Consider the following 25,356-nt stretch of genomic DNA (forward strand, 5'->3'; position numbering starts at 1 on the left):
TCCTATATATCCCCTACCCCGATCCTTAATTTTAGGATAAAAGTCGGCATACAAAAATATGTATAGTCAATTTAGATTACATGAAGAAAATTTCTTCTGGATATTAAATGATTGTGTGAAGTTAAGGATTTGATAAACTACTGCCTCTAGATATTGGAAATTTAGTAAAAAAATTCTTAAATATTTTAAGAGCATTTATTTTATCAGAATTTTCTTCAGTATATTACAAATTCTGAATAGCACACACAGGTTCAATAATGTAAATGATGGTTGGGATGAACCCCTCAATTGAATCGTATGGCTCTTGTGACGGTGGTCCGATGCTACGTAATTGGTGAGATCGAAGCTTTTTCTAGAAACTGTTGTTAAAAGAACTTTTATGTATTGTCATGAATCGTTGATTGAGTAGCAGACTTACGCATGGCTCCGCCTGGTTGCCGATCGCCTCTACCAACATCATGTGCTAACTCTGGTCATCAGATTTCTTCACATGGCTGCTACGTTATTGATTGAATTGGAATACATAGATTCTACTGGTACGGAAGTTCATCTGAGATGCCGTTGGCCGCCTGCTTCCCTGATGCCGTGGTGACATCATTGAGTGATGGTTGGGATGAACCTCTCAATTGAATCGTATCGCTCTTGTGACGGTGGTCCGATGCTATGTAATTGGTGAGGTCGAAGCTTTTTCTAGAAACTGTTGTTAAAAGAACTTTAACGAAAAATCGAATATTTATAACCAAGGTTGAATGAAATATTAATTGTGTACGATCTGATTCTCAAAATGTTAAAATAAATGTTTTAAAACAAAGAAAAAAGTGTTAATTCATTCTTGTCATCTGTGGTGCAATATTGGAATACATAAAGTAATTAATTGAACTGGGAATGCAACATTCTTGCTTTGCAACGTCATGAAGTAAACCTTCTGACCAAATTTCATGAATATCAGCAGTTTTGGCTTGCATGATTTCTGTTACCTTTGAACCACTGCTTTTTGACCCCCTTGGGTGTCGAATTATGAAAAAATCCTTGGTTAGTCTTTATGCCATAAAAGAAAACATCTGACCCAATTTCATGATTGCTACAGCGATTTCGCCTCAGAGTGATTTCTCTATTTTACCTTTGAACCCCTCTATTTACTCCCTCAAGCCCTGTTTACATGTGCAAGGTTGGGGGGTCGCTTTGGTGATTATTACCTGCAGGGCAACTTTTTTTCCCCATGGGGAAAACAAAAGGGGGGATCAACATTCGTCAAAAGAGTCCCATCTTTGTTGCAGAATAATGGTGAGTGACTCCGAACCTCCTCTCCCACAATCCTTTAGACCGCGAAAACTACTGTAAGCTCCTTTGTCAGCCATCTTGAACCAACCACTTCTGTTCAACCCACATAACCAGTGACGATTTCCGAAAATAAGAGGGGGAATACCTGCATAAACTAAACGCCATGTAAACGGGTTGTAGCAAAAATCCCTGTTGTAGGTAACTTCCTGGGATATTTTATTGCACATGTAAACGTGTTAGGGGTAGAATTTTGGAAAAACCCTTATTAGTTAGTCTTTACATTATGGATCAAAACTTTTGACCCAATTTCATGATATAGCTCCATCATCAGTTTTGCCTGAGCGTGATTTCTCTGTTACCTTTTTGGCCCCCTTAGGGGTTGAATTTCGAGAAACCCCTTCTCAGTGAGTTTTTACGTCATGAAACAAAACTTTTGACCAAATTTGATATTTATAGCTTCAGAGGTTTTGGCTTGGCAGTGATGAATCAGTCAGCCAGGACAAGTTATTATATATACACAGAGATGCCGCTGTACTCTAATTTAACTAGTTCCCGGGACCCAGGGTATTCAAAAAATCTGAGTCCCTTTTGAATGAAAGTGGGTCCCTCTTGAAAAAAATTACTTTGAAAAAAGTATGGTCCCCCCTTCCCCCATAATTCACTGGTATCTCTATGAATTTTTCCCAGCATGCCCCAGGTCTTTGATCATCTGCTTATATCTCTTCCTTGAGAGAGAGCGGCAGTTTTTTTTTGGGTAGAAGAAGGAGGTATCTCTGTGAATCAAAGAATACGGAAGTCAAATACCTGGAATTTCTGCAAAGAATGCAAAAAAATTTTTTTGCTGCGTCCTTCTGGACGCATTCTTTCCTAGTTCTAAGAAGAGAAAAAAGTAGAGAGAGAGAGAGTAAAAGTAGAGAGAAAAACCTCCCCAACTTTTCCCCCTTTTTTTCACCATGTATCATGATCACACGACCTTGAAAAAGTGGTTTTACTACTTTTTACGCTGTACTGTATTGATATACGATATACATGTGGGTTGTTGATGAATAAGATGAGGATATCTAGTTGCTTCCCTGGATGAGGGGCCGCGTAATTGTCAAATTTTGAAGTTCTTATTCCCCTGCGGATTTTCTTCCTTCCAGTTACATACCGGAAATTATGGTACTTTTGCAGCTATCTGCCGGCATTCAAAGACAGCATCTATACAGCGTCGCCTTGTTCCTACAATATTGTGAATGCCTGTTTTTTTGAAAAATCAAAGGATGGGAACGGCCGTTCAAATTGTGTAACTTTACCGTGATCGTGGAAAAAAAACAATCTGTAAAAACTCTACCTTAAATATTCACTCTTTTGTCATCTAGCTGCTATGTGGTAGTCACCGTTTCACATGGTGAAAATCACGGGTGTGTACGCAGAATCTGCTTTTGGAGTGGCACAAGGATCTAATTCTGCACAGAAAGTTTGGGTCACTAACACTCAAAAACAATTTTAAATTAAGATAGTGTAAAAGAAATTATTTTTTTAAATAAATAAATAGTTTATTAAGGAAGAAAAACAAAGGGAAAAACACTATATATAAATACAGTATTCTACTCAAGGGATTGCTTGATCTGTCCATAGTATACAAATGTAAATTTTTCTGTGGTGGCAAACACTTTCATAAACTAAACAAAATACAATTATACAAATACAAATAGACAAATATTACAGAGACCACTGTTTACTGGGAGCCAAAAACTACCTTCCCATTGTAGTAAAATATTGATATAATTGATTATTAGTTTTTTGAAAGCCCTTAATTCATTTTCATATTTTATTTCATTTGGCAGGTTATTAAAATATAATGGAGCCGGCGGTTAGGAATTGCTTTTGGGTTAATGTTTTTTTAGGTTGTATAATATATTGAAAACCTCGACGGAGACATTTGTTTGTTGGGCATTGCTTGATCTCAAACCAAGTAGGATTTTTATAAATAAACATTAGACCTTGGTATATATATATAGTTTTTCAATATTAAATCTATAGTCTGATTTATAATTATAGGCACATGGTGTAGGGTTACGGGAGGAAATAATGTTTATAGTTTTTTCCCAGAGAACTTATTAAAACATTTAAGTTGGACTCATAATCACCTTCCCAAACACACATAGCATACTGAATAAGTGAGTAGAACCAAGCAAAATAAAGTGTATGAATGAATTGAGGAGATATAATATTTTTTAAGCAATATAAACAAACATTCATGTTTATTTTGTTACCAAGTGCACACAGTTGCATGCTATTTTATTCCAATATTTTAATTTTCTACAAAAATGTTTTTAATTTTTGATCTTCGGGGTGGGGGGGGGGGGAAGAAGAGGCCCCTGATAACGCACCCCCAAATTTTTCTTTTGATGAAAATCCGATTTTGGAACCCATGATTTCGCAATGGTAATCAGCTAAAAATGTGATTTTCTATTAGGTTTCAAAGTTTAAGTTGGCCATTCCTTTGAAAAAACTTCTGGTTGCCATGGCGATCACACAGATCCACAACACAAATATGTTTACATTAAACTTCAAATGCACACATTACCAGTTTGCAGGATAGCTGCAGGGCTGCAACTGAGGGGGTGGAAGAACAGGCGGGTCTAGTGTCCTGGGCTCTGGACTATGGGGGGCACCAAATTCACCTTTTATAACTGCTTCTTTTACATTATATGTGTGTGTCAAAATGAGTGCTTTCCCCGTTTGAGAAAGTATCTATTTGCTAGATAGATGTATACATTAAATATGAAGCAGCATTGTCAATTTGGATGATAGCTGCTGGGTTGCAACTGGGGGGGGGGGGGAAAGCAAGCAAGTCTAGTTCCCCGGGCTCTAGGGGGGGAGGACTAGAGGGGTGAATTCACCCTTTAAAACTATGCTTCTTCTACATTACACAGGGTGCCAAAATGCATGCTTTCCCCATTTGAGAAAGTATCTAGTTGCAGCCCTAGATAGATGGCACCACCTACTGAATACAAAACATGCCAAATGCTGGACACACACACATAAGCACACTGTTAAGTTTCTCCAACACAAATCTAACATAGCTCCCACATTCAGGTGTGAAAATATGTGGCAGTTGAAAGGCAGATCAGAGTGGTGGACCATCAAAGAGAGAAAATAAAATCATTCTACCAGTAAAAACCAAAGTATGAATAGGGAATCAGAAGATAAGTGTCTGAGAGAGAGAATAAAATTTGCTTTAAATTTGATCGGAAGATATTGGAAGTGCTAAGATTTTTTTAACGAAATGTAAAATCAATCAGAAGGGAATTTATAGATTGATTTATTAGTAAATACATAAATGTGCGTCTCTAACTGTTAATTAAAGTGGATCCTGCTTAACGTTTTTCAAAAAACCTCATAAAAACGTTGTAAATAGGAAAACACTTTAAACGGGAAATCTTAATGAGAATTACTTATTGTTAGGACCATGAAAATAAGTTGTACTAAGTAGAAAAACGTTATAAGCGGGATCAACTGTATACAGTCTGCCCCATATTCGCAGGGGCTATGTTCCAGGGGTGACCTGCGAATATAGGAAATCCGCGAACAACCGAAACCATAATTTTTTCATGCATATCTCATTTATTGAACAGGATAAGAAGAGCAGGGTAACACAGAGGTGTAAGGGAATGTAAAAGAGGGTGCAGAGATTTTTGGCAAAGTTTTGTGAAAGAACATTGTGATTTATGTTTGCCGTTTCTTCTTCATATCATCAAGTATGTTGGAATATGATGACAACAGCTTCCTCTACGTGTGAATTTTCTACATGTGAATAGGGTACCATAGAGGGACCTATGTCATGAAAACAATCTATTGCTGATTTGAACGCGCGAAGTCCTTCCGCTATGCTACTCATAGTGAACTTCTCTTCTACTTCTTTATCTTAATCTTCTTCATCCAGTACCGCTTCAATTTCAAGAGCAGTCAACTGAATTAATTCCTCCTCGGGCAATACCTCCGAATTGATATTAATTAGCTGTTTGACTCCTATATCCATATCATTGAACCCTTCTCCAACCACCTGTTTCGCTAACGCGACAATGTCTTTTATAGTCTCTTCAGTTGGCTCTGTAGAAATGGTTGTGTCTTTTAGCGCACTTCGTGGCCAAAGGTTAATCCAACCCAAGGTGACTATTTCTCTCTTGGGAGCTGCCACGACTTTAGTGATGGCAGTAATGTCATTAGCGAGCCATCCAAAAATGAGATATTCTAAACATGCACAACTCAAATTTTGTAAACAATTTGCATGAATGACGATTTCTGAGTGTTGTAAAAAAAAAAAAAATTCAAATAAAGGAGAAAAAACATGTGAAAACAGGGGGCCGACTGTATTTGTTTTAGATTTATTACATATGCAGAATTCCATATGTTAAATTCTCAGTGCTAATGAGCTTCTTTGCAAGCTTTTCCTACTAGTAGACAATGAAAGTAAATGAACCTTTGGATAGAACATGTTTTTAGAAATGAATTATACTTGACTCTCAGATGTGCCTTCTTCTCCTACCCAGAACATGACCCACTGCTCAGTCTAAACGAAGAAATATAAGCAGGTGATCAAAGACCTGGGGTGGGCATGCTAGAAGAAAATTCATAGAGGTACCAGTGAATTATTGGGGTCATAATTTTTTGAAGATAAATTTTTTTTGCAAGGGACCCACTTTCACTTGAAAAAGGACCCAGATTTTTTGAATAACCTGAGTGCCAGGACTCAGGTAAATTTTAGTACAGTGGCATCTCTGCTTAGTACAACTTGTTTTCGTCATCCCAACTCTAAATTATTCTCATTAAGATTTCCTTTTTAAAGTGCTTTCCTGCTTAAAACGTTTTTTATGAAAGTTTTTGAAAAACGTTATAAGCAGGATCCACTGTAATTAAAAGTTAGAGGCACACATTTATATATTTACTAATAGATTTAATTTATTAATTCCCTTCTGATTGATTTTCCATTTCATTAAAAAAATCTTATTTTTTTCAATAATATCTTTTGATTAAATTTAAAGGAAATGAGATTCTCTCTCAGTACTCTCTTTCAGAGACGTATCTTCAGATTTCCTGTTCATCTAAATACTTGCAAAGCAATTTCCTGGTAGAATGACTTGATATTCTCTCCGTGATGGTCCACCACACTGATCTGTTGCTATTTAACTGCCACATATTTTCACACCTGAATATGGGAGCTCTGTCAGATTTGTGTTGGTGAAACGTAAGTGTGTTTGTGTGTGTGCCCCAGCATTCAGCATGATTTGTGTTCAGTAGGTGGTGCCATCTATCTAGGGCTGCAACTAGATACTTTCTCAAATGAGGCAAGCACACATTTTGGCACCCTATGTAATGTAGAAAAAGTGTATTGGATCAGGATGGTATCCTTCTCTGGCAGATTTTCTCTGGAATAATTGTCTTGTTTATGTTTTTCTTTGTTTAATATGTATAACTTTGAATACCATGATCGGGGAGCCTGGCCAGCTTGCCAGTTACGTTTTTTGTTGCCAATCGAAATAATGTTTTATTTTTTGAAAACTATTCCAAATGTAAATTAGTTTTTTTGTGATGTCAGAGTTTTCATCTTGAGATGAAGTGTTATACCGGTGGATGAATGGTCCTAGATTAAAACTGGTTTAAGATATATAAAAGCATGTCTCTCGTTCTCACTAATCACAATCACTTACTTCTTGCTTTCGCTACTTGAGTAGCTAAAATAAGTTGTTCTCGGCTTGGGTCGTGAAATCTTAACATAATGTTGTGATAACATATAACTAGTTTTCTTGTTCCCGGCGGGTCCTGTAAAGATGTTTTTATGAAAATCTATTAGTGTTATAACAAGTCTTGTGTGTGTGCAGTTTTGAGGTTGGTGACTAGCTGCCCTCACTAGGTGATGAAACTCAGAGGGGTTTAGTCTTGATGAAGTTTCTAACTTGGTGCTAATGGAGTTGTCCAGCATTTCCTCCATCTTCCGACGTGACTTGGCCTAACTCTGATGGACTTTCATCTATGATCATGGAGAGATTTTCTACATGAAATTGGCTGCTGCTGACTTGTATTGAAACATGAAACTCTATTCTTCAGTTGGTTCTACTGTGTGCCCGAGTGGCATGGTGGTAAGATGCTTGTCTACCATCGTGAAGGTTGTTGTCAGGGTCCCGGGTTCGAACCCAAGGGAGGATATTGATAAGATATTTTCCCTAACAAACTTGAGGCAACCACCGATAGACAGCGCCTTCACTTCCAACCCATCTCACTAATGGCAGTAAATTGCACTATAGCGATATGGCCAGAGTTGGTGTTTGGTGAAATAGTTGGTTCTACCAGGGTGAATTGTAACATACCGGCTGTCGTTACATCCCAGATTCTATTTTTATCCTTCCCAACATAATTTTGCTCTTGCGAATGACAACAATGAAACAAACAATTTTCTTTCCACTAATAAAGTTTAATACAACATTAAATTTTTTACATTTCTTAGAACTTTAACCAGTTAGAGGATTAAAACATTAATATAACCTTTTTTTAAAGTTTTTAACTTTTGTAAACACAGCACATCAAATTATTTGTGCCTCACCAATTTGTTAGTCTGAGTTCATTATATCCATGCGTCAGCGTCTCCTTCAATAATATTGATGTCACCCGCTCATGTCCCAGGTGATCAAGGCGGCGCCCGCTCGGTGTCCCATGTGACTGAGGTTCTGTATCAACATCAACTCGCTTCGTTGTCTCAGTCAAGATCCGCTTTCCCCATGTGAAGTGACGGCTAGTGCTCCATCTATATCATGCTATGGTTGAGAGAAGTAAGAACCCCTAGGTCGCTACATTCAACATAGTTAGACTGTCACTTCACCAGAACATGACGAGACACTGCTCGAGTTGAGATGCCTTGTTAAATGATTTGATCTATGTATTTAAATCTCAATCCGTCTTTCTCAGCACACTGGTGGCTTTTAAGAGGGAGCTTCCCATTTCAAGAACCAATCAGACAGCAGAATCAACATCCTGCAAAAACTTAACATACTTAATAGTAAAACTGATTTACATATCATACAGAATAAAAACACTATTTCAGCTTTTGACATGTGGAAGTTGGCAGCATAGAAAAAGTAAACATTGAAGACCTTGCCAGTGCCCGCAACAATGGGCCTATTACACATTGAAATTCTCATGAAATTATTGACCGTGAAGTGGTCCATGGCCCACAGGTGGCATGAAGGTAAAAACATTGCACATTTTTCTTGTATAATTATATTGCAAAATATTTATCACATTTTAATATTGCACAATAATATTTTCATATTCTTTATACAGAGTTAGACTATGACTCTGCGGGATCCCCATCAGCAATCCGCGAAACCCTAAGACCGGGAGAGGAAGGCAATATGACAAGCCCAACAGCCAAGAGACCCCACCCCCTGACTGCCCGACTTAGCAAACATAACTGGCCCGAGCCAGAATGCCAGCGGGTACCTTGGGTGGTTTTCGGTAACTGAGAGGTCCCTGGGACCTAAACCAGAATTTAAAATTAATTGAAGTGAAAGAATTTGTGAAGGGTCCCAGGTCATCATGTTACAGAATGAACCTGCATCGTAATCGTGACTAAAACACCAACCTGGTTGGATTGAAGTGATACAAAACAACTTGTTTTTATTTCCTGCTTTTTGTCTGCCTTAACTCAGGATATTTCAAAATGGGCGTGTAACCCACATAAATGACATTACAGAAGCAGTTATAAAGGATGAATTCGGAGCCCCCTCTAGTCCAGAGTCTGGAGGGGGCACTAGGCCCGCCTGCTTCCCCCCTAGTTACTACCCTGCATCTATCCAAATTGGTGATGTATAGATTTGAAATTTAATGTATACATATTTGTGTTGTAGGTCTGTGTGATTTTTGTGGCGACTAGAGTTTTTTCCAAAGGAATAGCCAACTCAAAATTAGAAAACCTTGGAAAATCATATTTTTAGCCATGTACCACTGTGCAATCATGTGTTCCAAACCCGGATTTTCACCAAAGGCAAAATCGGGCTCAAGAAAATGAAAAATGAAAAAAATTTTTGTAGAAAATTAAAATATTGTCTTATATATATAAAAATATAGTCTTATACTATGTCAATTTGTAATTCTTTTTGAGCGCTAATGACCCAGAATTTGTGTGGAAGAAATTCTTCTGCCCCTATAAAAGCTGATATTCAAACACACCAGTGATTTTCGCGATGCGAAACGGTGACTACCACTCAGCAGCTAGATGATTAAACTGGATATTCAAGGTAGAGTTTTTGCAGATACGTTTTTTTTCTGAACGATCTCTTGGAAAATGTTTTACACTTTGAACAGGCATTCCAAATCCTTTATGATTTTTAAAAAAATGCACATTCGCAATCTTGTAGGAACAAGGTTAATTTACGCTGTATTGACACTGACTTTGAATGCCGGCAAATAGCCGCAAAAGTACCGCAATTTTGCAGGGGTATAAAAATTTCGAAATTCCCCTGCAGTTACATAGTTTTTATTCCCCCCCTTTTTTCAGAATTGATCCTGCCTTTCAGGTAATGGTATCTGAGAAGGCATGTCTGGCATATTTGCTCAATGCAATATCGACATGGTGGCAGCAGTGAGATGCCATTAGGAGATTCTAGAATGGGACCCAAAGCCAGGGGGTGACGTTTTGGAGTCTGGAACTAATAAGAGAAGACAGGAAAAGATAGAAGGAGGAAGTGTTTGTTTGAAGGGGACTGAGAGGGACAAGAAAGGACAGGAGTGAGATATAACAGGGTTTTGGTTTGAAGTGGTGGTTTTTGGTGGGAGCTTTTAAGGACTGAGGAATTACATACGGAGAGCCAGAGAAACATTAAAATGACAGAGGGAAGAGGTAAGTTTTGCATTATTGCCTTCATCTCTCTCCCACTCAAAGATTAACATCATCAACCTGTATGCAACTTTCAACATATATGCATTACACATGTTAATAAATATACTTTAACCCGAACTGAGGAATTAATTATTAATTTATTGGTATTCATGTGTATATGATTACAAACCAGTTCAGAGACTGAGAGCAGCTCTAGGAAAAGTCACATTCAATAATGCAATCAGCCCAGAGTTTTCTACAAGAAGAATTAAAAAAACTTCAAGCAAACATACGCATGGTTACACTGCTACACCTAGTTTCGTATTGTAAACAGTCATGCTTGCACATGTGCTTATTTTTTTGAGTGAGGCACGCTGACTAAGGACTGTAGGTGAGAAATCGTGTACCCACAACTCCACAGTACACCTGTGGGCAAAAGCGGAAACCATCTGCTCAGTTTTGATAACGTGAAACAAAATGCAAAATGCTTACTCATAATGCAAATCATTGCTCTTTAACTGAGTCAAAATTTGTTAACATTTTTTGCTTAATATACAAATTGCTCATTAACCAAAGTTTCCCTGTGTTATGAAGAACTTCACCACATTTCAATAACATGCATGCCATACTAGGTTACTTATATAAAAGAAAACTGAAGTTAAAATTTTGGGATTTGAGTTAATTTTTTTTTTAGATCAAGCAATTTAAATCACGATTTTAATCAAGCTGATTTAAATCGGCATACCTTGATAAAAATCATGCCAAAGGTAAGTAAAGTTGCAGAGATCATTACTAAAATTGCCAAAAATCACTAAAGGCAGAAATGGTTTTCAGTGGAGAATAAAAATTCAAATAGGTTTTATTTAAAATGTATGTATATGCAGGAAATGACAGAACATTTTTATGAAAAAGTCGGGACGGCCGTAAAATTACTTAAAAATACAAAAACGTCCTGGGAAAACGGGTTGTATTGTCACCCTACATATTCAAGGTGAAAGTGACCTAATCTGCCAAATGAAAGGAGGTTATAGACGAGATCAAGTAGAACATAAAACACCCAATTAGAATTTTGTCTTACCTTGAACTGTTTTTGAGTTAAACTGAAGAGCCAAAAAAAAAAAAAAAAAAAAAAAAAAAAACTGGTACAGGCATGCGTATGCAAATAAAGAGATATGGAACCAATCAGAGTACGGCGCTGCGGTCGGCAATGCCTATATAACACAACAAGTTTCTGGCATAGTTGTTAGATCGGTTACTGCTGCTACAATGGCAGGTTATCGAGATTTAAGTGAGTTTGAACGTGGTGTTATAGTCGGCGCACGAGAGATGGGACATAGCATCTCCGAGGTAGCGATGAAATTTGGATTTTCACGTACGACCATTTCACGAGTGTACCGTGAATATCGGGAATCCGGTAAAAAATTAAATCTACGACATCGCTGCGGCAGGAAAAAGATCATGCAAGAACGGGACTGACGAGAATCATTAAACGTGACAGACGTGCAACCCTTCCGCAAATTGCTGCAGATTTCAATGCTGGGCCATCAACAAGTGTCAGCCTGTGAACCATTCAACGAAACATCATTGATATGGGTTTTCGGAGCCGAAGGCCCACTCGTGTACCCTTGATGACTGCACGACACAAAGCTTTACGCCTCGCCTGGGCCTGACAACACCGACATTGGACTGTTGAGGAGTGGAAACACGCTACCTGGTCTGACAAGTCTCGGTTCCAATTGCTTCGAGCTGATGGACGTGTACGGGTATGGAGACAACCTCATGAATCCATGGACTCTACATGTCAACAGGGGACTGTTCAAGCTGGTGGAGGCTCTGTGATGGTATGGGGCGTGTGCAGTTGGCGTGATATGGGACCCCTGATACGTCTAGATACGACTCTGACAGGTGACAGGTACGTAAGCATCTCTGTCTGATCACCTGCACCCATTCATGTCCATTGTGCATTCCGACGGACTTGGACAATTTCAGCAGGACAATGCGACACCCCACACGTCCAGAATTGCTACAAAGTGGCTCCAGGAACACTCTTCTGACTTTAGACACTTCCGCTGGCCACCTAAATCCCCAGACATGAACATTATTGAAGATATCTGGGATGCATTGCAACGTGCTGTTGAGAAGAGATCTCCACCCTCTCTTACCCCCACGGATTTATGGACAGCCCTGCAGGATTCATGGTGTCAATTACCTCCAGCACTACTTCAGACATTAGTCGAGTCCATGCCACGTCGTGTTGCGGCACTTCTGCGGGCTCGCGGGGGCCCTACACGATATTAGGCAGGTGGACCAGTTTTTTTGGCTCTTCAGTGTATATTGGATAATGTATTATGGAAGGTAAATGCATCAAGTCTGAAAAACTCATATTTGCAAAGTTTCTGAAATACCTACATGCAAATTTAGCACATATTTGGTAAGGGCAGAAAAAATCCTATAAGGTGACATAATTTCCATCAAAGTATTTAGATTTATTGTTGAGCTACAAGCGCTGAAAGATTGGCAAAATCCAATATCAAATTGCCGCCAAATTCTGTAATTGTTAATTCCGCAAACACACTTCTAGCTACAATCAGTCAAATTTACCAAAAATTTGTCCATTGCAACAGCTTTCAAAAGAGTCTACAATGACATATCAGTGTTGTAGTTCAGGAGAAATTCAGCCTTTGTTTGCAATGCATCACTGAAATCAGTGTTTGTCGAAGTTAGCATTTTAGTAGATTTTGGCAATAATTTGATTTTGCCACTTTGCCAATCTTTCAGCGCTTGTAGCTCACCAATAAATAAAGATACTTTGATAGATATGGTGCTACCTTATAGGATTTTTTCTGCGCTTTCCAAATATGTGCTCAGTTTGTGTGTAGATCATTTAGATACGACACAAATTCTGGTTTTTCAGACCTGACACATTTCCCTCCTTTCTTGACACATTTTCCTTCTATAATACACCATAACTCAAAAACGGTTCAAGATAGGATAGGGTTGGTAGGATGTTCTATGTTCCACTTGAGCTTGTCTATCACACCACCCCCCTTCATTTGTCAGATAAGGTCACTTTCTATTTTAATATCTACATGCTTTCTGATGTTTTTTATAAAAGGCAAATTTCAATGCTCTTTCGAATATAAAATTATTTCTGCTTAAACGTATACCATGGTTATATTTCTTTTTTAAAGCTAGAGCTTTACTACTTAATATTTTCTTCGAGTTGAAATGCAAACTATAATATTTTTTAAATTACATACCTTTGGAACTCAAAATTAAAAATGAGTAAATGTGGAATAAAAATTAAAAAAAAATCCAATTAATTTCATTTTTTGAAAAATCATGAGTGTTATTAACCACAATATGAAGGTCCTTAAATTTGAATTGTTTTACTTTCAAAGAGAAATGTAATTTTTTAAATTTTTTTCTTATCCCAATGTATGAAGGAAAGACTTTTTTTCTAGATTCTCTATGCCAAGTGAATTCAGAAAGAAAATTCAACTGGTCACCACTGGGAATCAAACCCAGTCCTCTTGCAAACTGGGCAAGAACACTTTGGAAGAGGACTATAAAACCAGACATGGCCCAGGCTCTGTCCCATGGGGAATTATGCATTGTACCCCGAAGGGTTGGGCCATGCTTTAGAGAGATTAAGGGCTGGGTAAGAGGACTGGGTTTGATTCCTTCACAGAAAGTAATATTTTCTTCCCAAGTTCGCACACATCTCAGGATAAAATCCAGAAAAAAGTCTTTCCTTCAGTATGAACCATGCTACAGACTGTCACCTTACTAGGCTCTTGCCTGTTCAGGAGTCTGTCCAGACTTTTTTTGTAGGTCCTGTTTTTGTGAAAATTTTACTAGCTAATTAATCACAAAAGGAATGCCAAATTTATGGTTTTATTAATTTTGAATTTTGTGAAGGGTCCGGTTTTTACATCTAGAATTTTGTGAAGAATCCATTTTCCATACCCAAATTTTGACTGGATAGACCCCTGCTGTTTTTTGTTAATTTATCTTATGTTTTGATGTATAGAAACAAGGTGCTATTTTAATGTTAGCCATCTTTATAGATCCTTCTGAGATTGAAATACAGTAATACCTTAGCTAAAGAAGATTTTTGTCATTAATTTTTATACTCTGCTAACAAATTTTTTAGTAGATGCATGCAAACATAACAGCCATGTTGGGAGCAGAATTTTAGAGCTAATCATCTTAAAAAAACTACTGTCACTCAAATTCAATTTCCAGAAATATTGCTATTTCTCTTTCAAAAAGCTTCTGATCTGTGTATGTGTGTAAGATTAGAGATGTGAGGTGAGAATATTCTCGGAGAACGAGAATAATCGAGAATATTCATTTTTCTTTTAAATAATTTAAATTTTTTTACTAATTTTGTTTATATTGTGAAATATAAATCAGTTTTCATTTCCTGAAACATTTACAACAAAATTTTTTGTATAATCACCCCCTCCCCATGACAACTTTTAGTTCGAGAATATTCTCCAGGTCATTATAAGAGGTTTTAAAAGTTTGGTTATGAAGATTTTAGAAACCTTTAGATTAAAACCTTAAAAAATTATTTTAAAATTAGATAAATTTTCAGGAATAAGTTCACAAAAAAAAATTAAATCAAAGTTGATTGATAAAGGAAGCTATTTTTATGTATAATCACCTTCATTCTAAGATACAGAACTGTAGTTTTCTTCAATGCACATACACTTAAATTCTGTATCACTCACATTTCTTTGAAAGTTGTGCAATTCAGCCCTGTTGGTTTAATTTTCTTGCTTTCAAATTTTAATATTGTGGTCTACAAACTTCAATATTCCCATCTTCTTGACAGGAAAAGAGACGGGGACAGAGAATATATATTCTTCCATAGGCGGAGATAGACTTGAAAGTCTGGGGGGGGGGGGGGGCGTGATGATGTTGTCAATTGATACATGCGCAAATGCATTAGATCAGTCGGCTTTACCTTTGATGCTGGGGCGTGGGGGGGCATCCCGGTATCTCCGCCCATGTATTCTTCATAATATCCTCTCAAAGGACTACTATTATAAATTACTAGAGAATATTCTTATCGAAAATAATAATTATTCTCAAGTTATTTATTGAGATTATTTATTATAATACCTGTTATTACATATATTCTTGATAATACTCTCTGGAAAGATTTTGGTAACTGAAGAATATTCTCATCGAGGAGAATATTCTCTGCAAGTACTATTATTAATAACTTCAGAATAATTCTTATTATTTTCTATAAGAATATTCCCAAGTAATTTATGAAAGTAGTCCTTCTGGAGAATATTCTCAAGCATATTATATGTAACTATATTATATAAATAAGAGGAGCATATTCTCATCAAGAACTTATAAGAATATTCTCAAGTTATTTATAATATAGTAGTCCTACCAGAGAATATTCTCCGAAAGATTATTCTCGAGAATTTTACATCTCTATGTAAGATGATTGCCTTATATCGTTTAAGATGAATGAATATGCTGCACCCCCCTCCAGAAAATGCAATACTTTTTTTGAAAAAGCCTGGACTTGAATGTTTTCAATGCACATGGGGGGACTTATCACAAAAATAAATGCGTTGAGCCATTCTAGGAGTTTATCTTCTCTGTCTGTATTTGAAAGATCAAAATGAGCTAACCATATGGCATAGGGTGAACCCATGAACCTGACTGGGTATGGTGTTTCACATGGCCAAATAAAAAGATTTCCAGTTTTTCATCTTCCTTAAAATTATTATTATTTGAATGATGAAGTTGTTTATATCAGCCTTTGGTCAACTTTTGTGGTTTTTTGTGTTTTTTTTGCTGTTTTGTGAGACATATATTTAAAGTTAGTTCCACATCCAGAATAAAATAAACTATTTTGCATGACAGCATTTCGGCTAACAAATGTTATTCCTGCACAAATAATTTTTGTTATTTGATGTATCACTGTGTTTAGTTGAATAATATTTTTTCCCCTGTATCATACAAAAATTTAGTCTGGAGATGAGCTATTTAAATTTTATCAGCTAATAAAATTTTATCTTCATTTGAAAATTGTATTTGAATTTAACAAAGCACATGTTGTCTTAAAACTTTTGATAATTAAGAAAAAGAAAATTTTTTCTGTATTCAGAGTCAAGCTTTATTTCGGTCTATATGGTTTCGGTTCTTAGATTGCTTATATTTTAATTCGAACAACAAACGCAACATATTTTTAGCATTAGAGATGTAGTTTTACTGCATAAGTTGATATGTTCAATTTTTTTTAGGCCCAGTATCTAGATGTCGGGGTATGAAAAGAAGCCATTCAGCCAGACTTTCCATCATAGCAAGAAAGAGGAAAAAAGTGTCTTTTGGTCCTGCTCTCAGTCCAGAGCAGTTTGATAAAACTATGCCACCTGCCTCACCATTGAAAAGAGGTAGTATTCCTAGACGGTTTTCTGTATCCCGTAGATCTCATGGTCATAAAACTTCTTCTTCATCTTTCATGAGAGGCAGTGAAAGTTCTGCTGAAAACTCAAATGTTCAAGTATCAAGAAATGATTATTCAAGGTATGGAAGTGATAAAAGTGAAACTCATGCAGTTGGACATAATAGTACAGAGCTATCTAATGATAGCTTGACAACAAGCCGTGTGAATTCAAGCTCATCTCATGATAATCTCACAAATCTGAGTGATGTGTCAAGAAAAGGAGAAATTCTGCAGGGTTTGAAAATGATAGATTTTTCAAAATCTGTTAGTCATTGTGTATCATCATGTGATAACACAATTTCCAATGCCATGTGCCAAGAGAATATGGGTTTGCTTGACAACTCTGATACATTATCACCTGAAACAGAGAAAGGTCTGTCTAATGAGTCAGTAGCATGCAAATCTAGACATACAAGCACTTTGCTTGAAGACAAGGAGCATAAAGTTAGCAAATCTGATATTTCTAGTAGACATGTGATAGCTGATACCGAAAAAAATGGTTCTTGTTCATTTATGGGAATCGCAGTTGTCGATGACACTGAAATGAATTCAGTTACTGGTGAAAGTATTTGTAGCAACAAAAGAACAAGAAATTCAATAAGAGAACTGCCATCATGTAATAAAATAGATAGCACATCTGAAAATACTTTCATTCCAAAATCTACAAAGAAATGCATTGAGGGTCCAGTGAGAAAACATCTTCAAGACATTGAGGTGTCTCCAATCAAACCATTGCAAAACAGGTACCTTAAGAAATATGGACGATCTCAGAATATTTCCTTGTTAGTTGACACTAGTACTCCTGTACATATGAATTTGGGTAGCAAAAGAAAAACTCGCTCTTCATTTACATCACAAACATTCAATCCAAGTGATGAAAGGAAACCAACTGCATCTGTTGAAAAAAAAAGTAAGCAGATAAATGACAGTTTGACATACAATACATCTGAATTGATACCACGAAACAGTCTGTGTGAATTGAAAGAATCTGTGATTTCTGATTTCGCAACACCTTCTGTATCTGCAGAAATGTTTGTATCATCAATGGTTAGCAGTTCCTCATACAAGGAAAAAAATTTGTCATCAAAATCAGTTCCATCAACTGAGGAAAAAAATCCAAAACACCAACGTTTCCACAAAACTGTCAATTATCTAAACCAAAAGAAAAGGTCTAGAAGTAAATCTGATTATGGTTTGGTGAATAAATACAAGTCAAGTGATTTGAATGCTCCGAGAATATTACGTAATAACTCTGCTAAAACACTGAGTGCAAGTCTACCTGAGAATATCAGATTGGGCATTAACAGTAAATGTGAGGAAAAAAAGCGTACCCTTTCTGATTTTTCACACATTACAGAAGAAACCACAACACGAAGACTTCGTTCTAGCTCTTCAAGCCTTAGGAAACCAAAACAGCATAATACTTCAAATCCAAATGTCTTCCAGAAACCAAGAACAAAAAAACGTTTGCCTGCTCATTTAAACGTTACTCAAGGCTCTTTACTTGAGGTGAATGAACCTGCCGCTAGGCTAAATCAATATCCTAGGAAAACTAGACATTCTGTTCCAGCATCAGCTACTCAACAGAAAATGCATGCGCAGAGAAAAAAAAGGTCTTTATTTCTACAATCTAAAAAGGTAACACCTATTTTAAATAACAGTGGAAACAAGTACAGCATCTCATTTGAAAAGCCAAATATAGGGATCAGAAATAGAAAATTTTCCTTGATTAATGCTAGCATCTCAGTTTCAACTTCATTATCACCAAATCAGAAGATAGTTTCAGAATGTGTCAATATGCAGACTTCGAAAATGCTTGATGAATTGGTCATGTCCCATAGTTCTAACAAGGAGTTTTGTACTTTAGAAAATGACAATATTCAGCTGAGAAGAAAAAGTAATAAGTTAGCTGATAAATCTGTTGAACACAATGAAGCTTCTGTGGAAAAGGAAAACACAACAGATCTACAACAGATCTCATCATCTTCACTTGGTTCTATAAATCCTATAAATGTTTCAGGAGTTCTAGAAAAGTGTAAAGAAGTGAGTTCTAAGAATGATGCACATATGAAAAATCGGACACCTTGTCCACGATCTACGAGGTCATCTAGAGGATCCAAAGAACTACAGAAACCATGCAATAGTATGCAATATGAAGTTTCCATAAGTGATAATAGTAAAAAGTCAAATTCTCTGAATGGAACTTTCGACAAAGATATGAATGATCTGTCATCAAACTCTGAATTAGAAACCGGAACACCCTTTTCAGGCTTGAAGTCTACATCCTTTCAAGAGAGTGGTTATATATCAGCCCGTAAACAAGGATCATCATTGAAAAATGTATCAGATTCATCTTTTAATGACAAATCCCTCAGAAGAAGTCCAAAAGTACTTGCAAGTGGTAAACCTAGTAAACAATCACCAAAGCAGCAACAGAAAATAATGTCTCAAGTGGACTTTGTTCAAAGTGGCACTGTTGAACAGAACAGTATTATAAATTCAAGCAATACTAGTATCGATAAAAGCACGTCAGTCCAGCTAATGAATAATTACAGCACATCTAGGTCTAATGGATCTGCAATGCATTCAACTTTTCAGAAAAACTCATTTTTAGGAGATGATGCTTCTCTCTCAGATGCAAACTCAAGGAATAAAATTGCATTAGATTCTACCAAAAAATGGGTATTTGTGATATGTAAAAATCCATCCATAGTGAGCCATCCTACAGTTAGCAGCTCATCAAAAAAGAGTTTTCAGTCAGTGCAATCTACATCAGCGATACAGAGTTTAAAGTTGTATTACGGCAATAAACCAGCAAAAAAGTCATTAATTTCTAGATCTGCACCATCAGTTTGCTCTAATTTAACAAATACTCAGCGACGTGGCAACAGACGGAATGTCAACACTGTTAACCAATCTAACTCATTGTGCCAGAAGAAGCGTGAACGAAAAACTGACATTTCACTGAATGCTCATACCACTAATTCACTTATAGATGACTCTAATTTTGATGTACCTTTATTCGTAGGAAGACCATCTAAAGATTATAGCAGTGCAAGTAGGAAAAGTATTAATCAGGTAAATTGTGGAGAGAAAAATACTAGACAACCTAGACAACCTGGCTTGGTATTAAGATCTACTATTTCTTCTTCTGATGGATATAGAACAGCTCATGATTTTCAAAGTGTATCTGATCAAAGTCTTCCACACTTGCTTTCCACATCTAGAGCTGCTCAGATTGCACAGAACTCTGAAGGAAATTCTAAAAGATACAGATCTCTTCCTCAAAGCATGAAGGGCAAAATTACTCCAAAGTCTTTATTTCAGAATAATGTAGTCATATCTTCTGATACAAAATTTAAAAATCAACATGCTGTTAAAAAGCTATCACCAGGAAAAGAACTGAAAGTAAAAATTATCAAGCCTAAGTTAAATACCACAAAACAGAATGAAATTTCAGAGCTTCCATCATTTTTCTCAGAAGACTCTTTTTATGAGAATCACAGTACTCCCAAGAAAATGAATACCTCAGCAAAATCCAACCTGAATATTCATATATCATTTAATGAGTCAGCTGCAAAAAGTACCAGATCTGGTAGAATGAAGAAAAAGAAGGGGTCGAGTACAATAAAAGGTATAAACACTACAATAAAAGATCATTGCACTATAAAAGTTGTTGACTCAAATAAATCTGTTATGAAAAATAAAAAGTTACAAATGGATGAGAAAATCTTGAACAAAAATTCTAATTCAGCAACAAAAGCTCTGCGTGAGAAGAGATATCCTACAAGGAATGGAAAATATTCACATATAGATTCCAAGCCTTGTGAAAGCATGAGGAAAAAAAGAGAGGGAGTAAAACAAGCATCCAATGAGACGAAGATACCAACCCCTTCCATGTCCAGCCAAACAAGTCAAAGAAGTATATTGCGACGATCAAAACAAAAAATTGCGCCGAAGAGAAGTACGAAGAAAAAAACAAAAATTCTGGTTGGGAAACAGAGTTCAAAGCATGCATTAACACCATCGTTTGCTGGTTATAGAAAAACCTTGAGGAGAAAAAATGTTTCATATGGTTCTCCTATTGAAAATAAATTGCCCTCTGAATCCACACGTAAGAGCAACCCAAAAAAACTAGTGCAATCTGCGCAAAAAATATTGATGCCTAGAAATGCAAAATCAAGAGGCTTATCACACACTCTCTCAGTGGGTGTAATGGATGTAGGAAAGACAAGCCCTGGAGTTAAAGAGGAAGTTAAGAAATCAAGTAAGATTAATTCAGAGAAAATCAGGATGCTTAAGTATTCTGATGAGAAAACTAAATCAACTTTGAATGGCATAAAAAAATTAGAAGAAAAGAAGAAAATTGTTAAAGAAAAAGATTTCTCAAAAATAAAACAAAGCAGTTCAAGAAGATTATTACAAGAAATGAGAACAAAAAAAAACCAAGCTTCAAGAAGATTGACACAAAAAACAAGACCTCCAAATAAGCAACCCCAAGAGAAAAAAATTGTTTTTGCCAGAAAAGAGTCGCTATCTGGAAAAGATTTTTTGACTCGTAGTTCACGAAGAATGACAAAAAAAAGTAAAATCTCTGAGACAGACCAAGACAGACAGTCTCAAGGAAAAAGAATTGCCAGAAATGTCAGCAAGTCCAGAGAAATCCTTTCTACTCAAAGTTCGCAAAGATTGCCAAAAAAATCCATGAGTACAAAGAAGGGAACCCAAGAAAAAATAATTGCCAAAAATGCCACCAAGAAGTCATACAGAAAAAGCATTTCAACTCAATGTTCACAGAGAGTGACAAAAAAAACTGAGACTCTAAAGAAAGAAACCCAAAGAGGAATCACCAGAAATGTCAAGAAGAGGGGAAGTCTTTCTGCTTCAAAGAGAGTAACAAAAAAAACTGAGACTCTAAAGAAGGAAACCCAAAGAAGAGAAATCACCAGAAATGTAAAAAAAAGAGGAAGTCTTTCTGCTCAAGGTTCAAAGAGAGTGGCAAAAAAAACTGAGACTCCAAAGAAGGGAATCCAAAGAAGAGGAATTGTCAGAGATGTTAGAAAGAGAGGAAGTCTTTCTGCTCAAGGTTCAAAGAGAGTGACAAAAAAAACTGAGACTCCAAAGAAGGGACTCCAAAGGAGAGGAATTGTCAGAAAGAGAGGAAGTCTTTCTTCCCAAGGTTCAAAGAGACTGACAATAAAAACTGAGACTCCAAAGAAGGGACTCCAAAGGAGAGGAATTGTAAAAAATGTCAGAAAGAGAGGAAGTCTTTCTGCCCAATGTTCAAAGAGAGTGGCAATAAAAACTGAGACTCCAAAACAGGAAACCCAAAGAAGAGGAATTGCCAGAAATGTCAGAAATAGAAGAAGTCTTTCTGCTCAAGGTTCAAAGAGGGTGACAAAAAAAATTAAGACTCTGAAGGAGAAAACTAAAGTAAAAAGAATCACCAGAAATACCATAAAGAAACCATCCAGACAAAGTCTTTCTAATCAAGGTTCTCAGAGACTGACAGAAGAAACAAAAACCAGAAAGAAACAAACACACAAAAAAGTCACAGATGGTGTTGGCAAAAAGTCATTATCCAGAAAAGGCCTTTTTGAACCGCCATCTGAGAAATCAGAATTTGAGTCTAAAGAGCAGAATGCAAAGAAAGCTCAAACTTGCAAAAGAAACGAGGTTGTTCCCAATGGCATTAATGAGAAAAAGCAAAGAGGTAAAAATATTTTTTTTTCTTTATGTATCAGACATGAATATTGGTGGATTCATATCTACAGATAAACATCACTATTTCAGTAATTACAAATATTTTTTATCCCAGTGGTTCTCAACAGGCCTCTACAGCCACCCCCTGGCCCTGGAATATTGTTAAGGCCCTTTGCATGTACATTTCTGTGTGCACGATAGCTGTAAACATTCAGAACCGCTGTCAAGAGTGTGTGTGTAAAGGCGGAAATAGGAATACATGGTGGAACTAGCCATTCCAGCGTTCAATCGCGAACTCATAATCACACATCTAAAGGCAAACCAAATACCCTACTGGCAAAAATGTAGTGAATCCCTCGTTCCCCACATCATCTTCCTTCATAATCGCTTAAGAAAAAACAGTACAATATACATAAATTTTATCAGTGATTTATCTCTTGCGCTCATTTTTTCAGTCTACTTCATGATATTTTTTTACTGCAATACAGGGTGTCTACCAACATGGGAAAGTCACAAAGTCCTGGAAAAGTTACGGAATGAGAAACAGGTCACAGAAGTCCTGAAAAAGTCACAAAATTTGAGTGAAGGTCACAGATTTTTCTGATTCTCCAGAGATATTTTTTTTCGATCCCCCCCCCCCCACTCCCTAAAATCTGCTGTGGCATTCATATTTCTTTTCTTCTCTCAGGTTTTATTCAATCTTTTTTTTTGCCCTGAAGGAAAGGATGGGTGAGTAGCTACATAAAAGAACAATGCCAATATGTAGCCACCCTACATTGGGGCAGACATTATATGGGTGGGGCAAAAAGCTATTTAGATTAGATGAACAAAAAAGAATTTTTCTTTCTTTGCTTGTCCAGATCTTTCAACATCTGTAATATTCCCCCTAAAGCAGTGTTCTCAGGATCACATGGTAATTCCTAGGTGGGGGGGGGGGGGGAACCGAATGAATGAATGAACACCAGAACTTTGCCACTGGACTTATTCTGTTGCCGAGATCTCTTCCAGTCTAGCTTCGTGGCAGAGTCTGGAACACTTTATTTTCCAGATGGGGGACTGTAATAGACCATCACAGTAGGGAGTCTTCTTGAGAACAATATTGGTTTTCCGTGGAAAGGACAAGATCTTCCTCCGTACATCGTGGAGCAGTGCTGTTGGATCTTTCGCGGGTCTGAAATCCAGAGTTTTTACTGAGGAGGGGGCCTCTGTAGTAAATTTATAGCATGAAAAACCAATGATGGTGATTGTTCCGGGCCTTAGGGCTGTAGTCCTGTCAACCCCATCCTTGTGGGGGACAGGTGAAAGGGCACCAATTTTTTTACCCAAGAAAGAATTTAAAAAAAATATTATCTATTTTTTTATTTATCAGTAAAAATCACGTCAATATTTACCGACTAGCTATAGCAAATGACGAAATCATACAATATACACATGTGACAGAACAAGAGAATTCAAGAGAAGACTGTGACATCAGACTCATTCGTCATTAATTGTGTTGCGACATAACTTTTAGGCAGAATTTAAAGGAGTACCACAGTTCTTCCAAAAGTGTGTGCCGGGGCTTCTAGGACTGTCGTGGCGAGCTGAAAACACGGATTTGTGCGCGCAAAACCTATGCTTTAAAGAGGTTCTTTTATATGGTGAAAAAAACTGCCTAACTTCTTAGGAAGCCGCCGATGAACCATGAATTAAGCAAGGGAGGCAGCTGACAAAAGAGAACCATTGGACTACGGTAACAAGTTTGTGATCTAGACTGAAGGTCTTTAACCTTTTTCCAGTTGTGAGCACTGCCTGTACCCATCATCAAAAGAAGAGCACTCTTATGTCATGTTTGACATACGAATGCATAAAATCTGGATGATTTTAATAGTTGAATACAATTTGCTCAAGGTGTTTAAATGAAACGTTGATCAAGTGTTCGCTCCAAATCGGATGCGAGCATCAAGCACTCTGGGTGCTTTGGGGAGCACCATGTGCTCGCGAGCAATGGATTGAAGATGCCTGATCTAGACAGACACCTAAGCATTATGATAGAGCAAATAACAAACGTCTAATATCAGACTTTCGAAAAATGTGAATAGGAAAAGGAATATGTGAAATTCATCCTTCGAAATGGTCCTTGGTTGGTCTAGTGCAGTGTTCCTCAACCGTCGGGCCCTTGCATCCACCAAACTGTGCTGTGAGTGGTTTATTGTTTCATTTTTACTCATTTGTTTCCCATTAATCTTGTGTATTCTCAGGCCTTCCAATCAAGAAAAAGGAAATCAACCATGCAGCAGGATTCCAAATGTTGAGAAACACTGGTCTAGGCCTGAGCTTGGCCTGAGTCTGGTCCGGCCGTCCATGTATGGTCCCTTTCAGTGTACATGAGCTCCAAGGAAAGATTGAGAGATTCAGTGCCTCTGTAGTCTAGTGGTCTAGGGCGTTCACCCGGAAAGTGAAAGGACGTGGGTTCGATTCCCAGCAGGGACAGTTGAATTTTCTCTCTTTCCAAAATATATCTTCGCAACATCCAGTTGTTAAAAAACCTTCGTACTGGTCTAATAGCCCCACATCTTGTAGTAGGGCCCCACTAAGATGTTTGGCGGGCTGAGGCCAAATTTTTCACGGGCCCTGTATAGTAAATTTATAGTGTGAAGAAACAAAAATGAGAATTATCTCATTTAGAGTCCTTGGACTGGATCTACTGTGCCCCCCTTCAAATCAGATTGATTTTAATTAAGAAGGGAATCACATGGACATAATGCCAAATAATACAAATGTAGTAGATTGCAATTAATGATTCTGCCAAGGCAGAAATTGTATTGTTTTTAAAGTTATTTGGGGGGTGAGGTGTATGTGGACCATTTGGTTTATTAATTTTTCATTTGTGTAGTTTGAGGTTTTACCAGAATAAGTCACTGGGATTTCAGCACTCCAGCTTTTAAAAATTCGGTCTAAGGCCGGGATTACACTATAAAAGTTTTGTAAAAGGACTTTTATCACCAGCCAGCCTTAGGAAAAAATTACCACAGACACACAAATATACTTG

The 25,356-nt window shown here is 37.0% G+C and overlaps 1 protein-coding gene and 1 non-coding gene across 4 annotated transcripts in view; both read left to right on the forward strand.

The window, feature by feature from the left end:
• LOC149084911 (uncharacterized) overlaps window positions 1-25,356 on the forward strand; it is a 78,553-nt gene that overhangs the window by 41,765 nt on the left and 11,432 nt on the right. For all 3 annotated transcript variants that reach the window (XM_089232646.1, XM_089232647.1, XM_089232648.1), the window contains exon 6: window positions 16,420-22,335. In XM_089232646.1, the coding sequence (XP_089088772.1) occupies window positions 16,420-22,335 (5,916 nt within the window). The remainder of the gene's footprint in view (window positions 1-16,419; window positions 22,336-25,356) is intronic.
• Window positions 24,724-24,797, forward strand: TRNAS-GGA (transfer RNA serine (anticodon GGA)). The gene has a single exon. It is a non-coding gene; the product is annotated as a tRNA-Ser (tRNA).

The sequence above is a fragment of the Pholcus phalangioides genome, unplaced genomic scaffold, assembly GCF_987345545.1.
Source record: "Pholcus phalangioides strain wild (caught in Gottingen) unplaced genomic scaffold, Ppha-v1.0 ptg000007l_1, whole genome shotgun sequence".
NCBI classification, from domain to species: Eukaryota; Metazoa; Arthropoda; class Arachnida; order Araneae; family Pholcidae; genus Pholcus; species Pholcus phalangioides.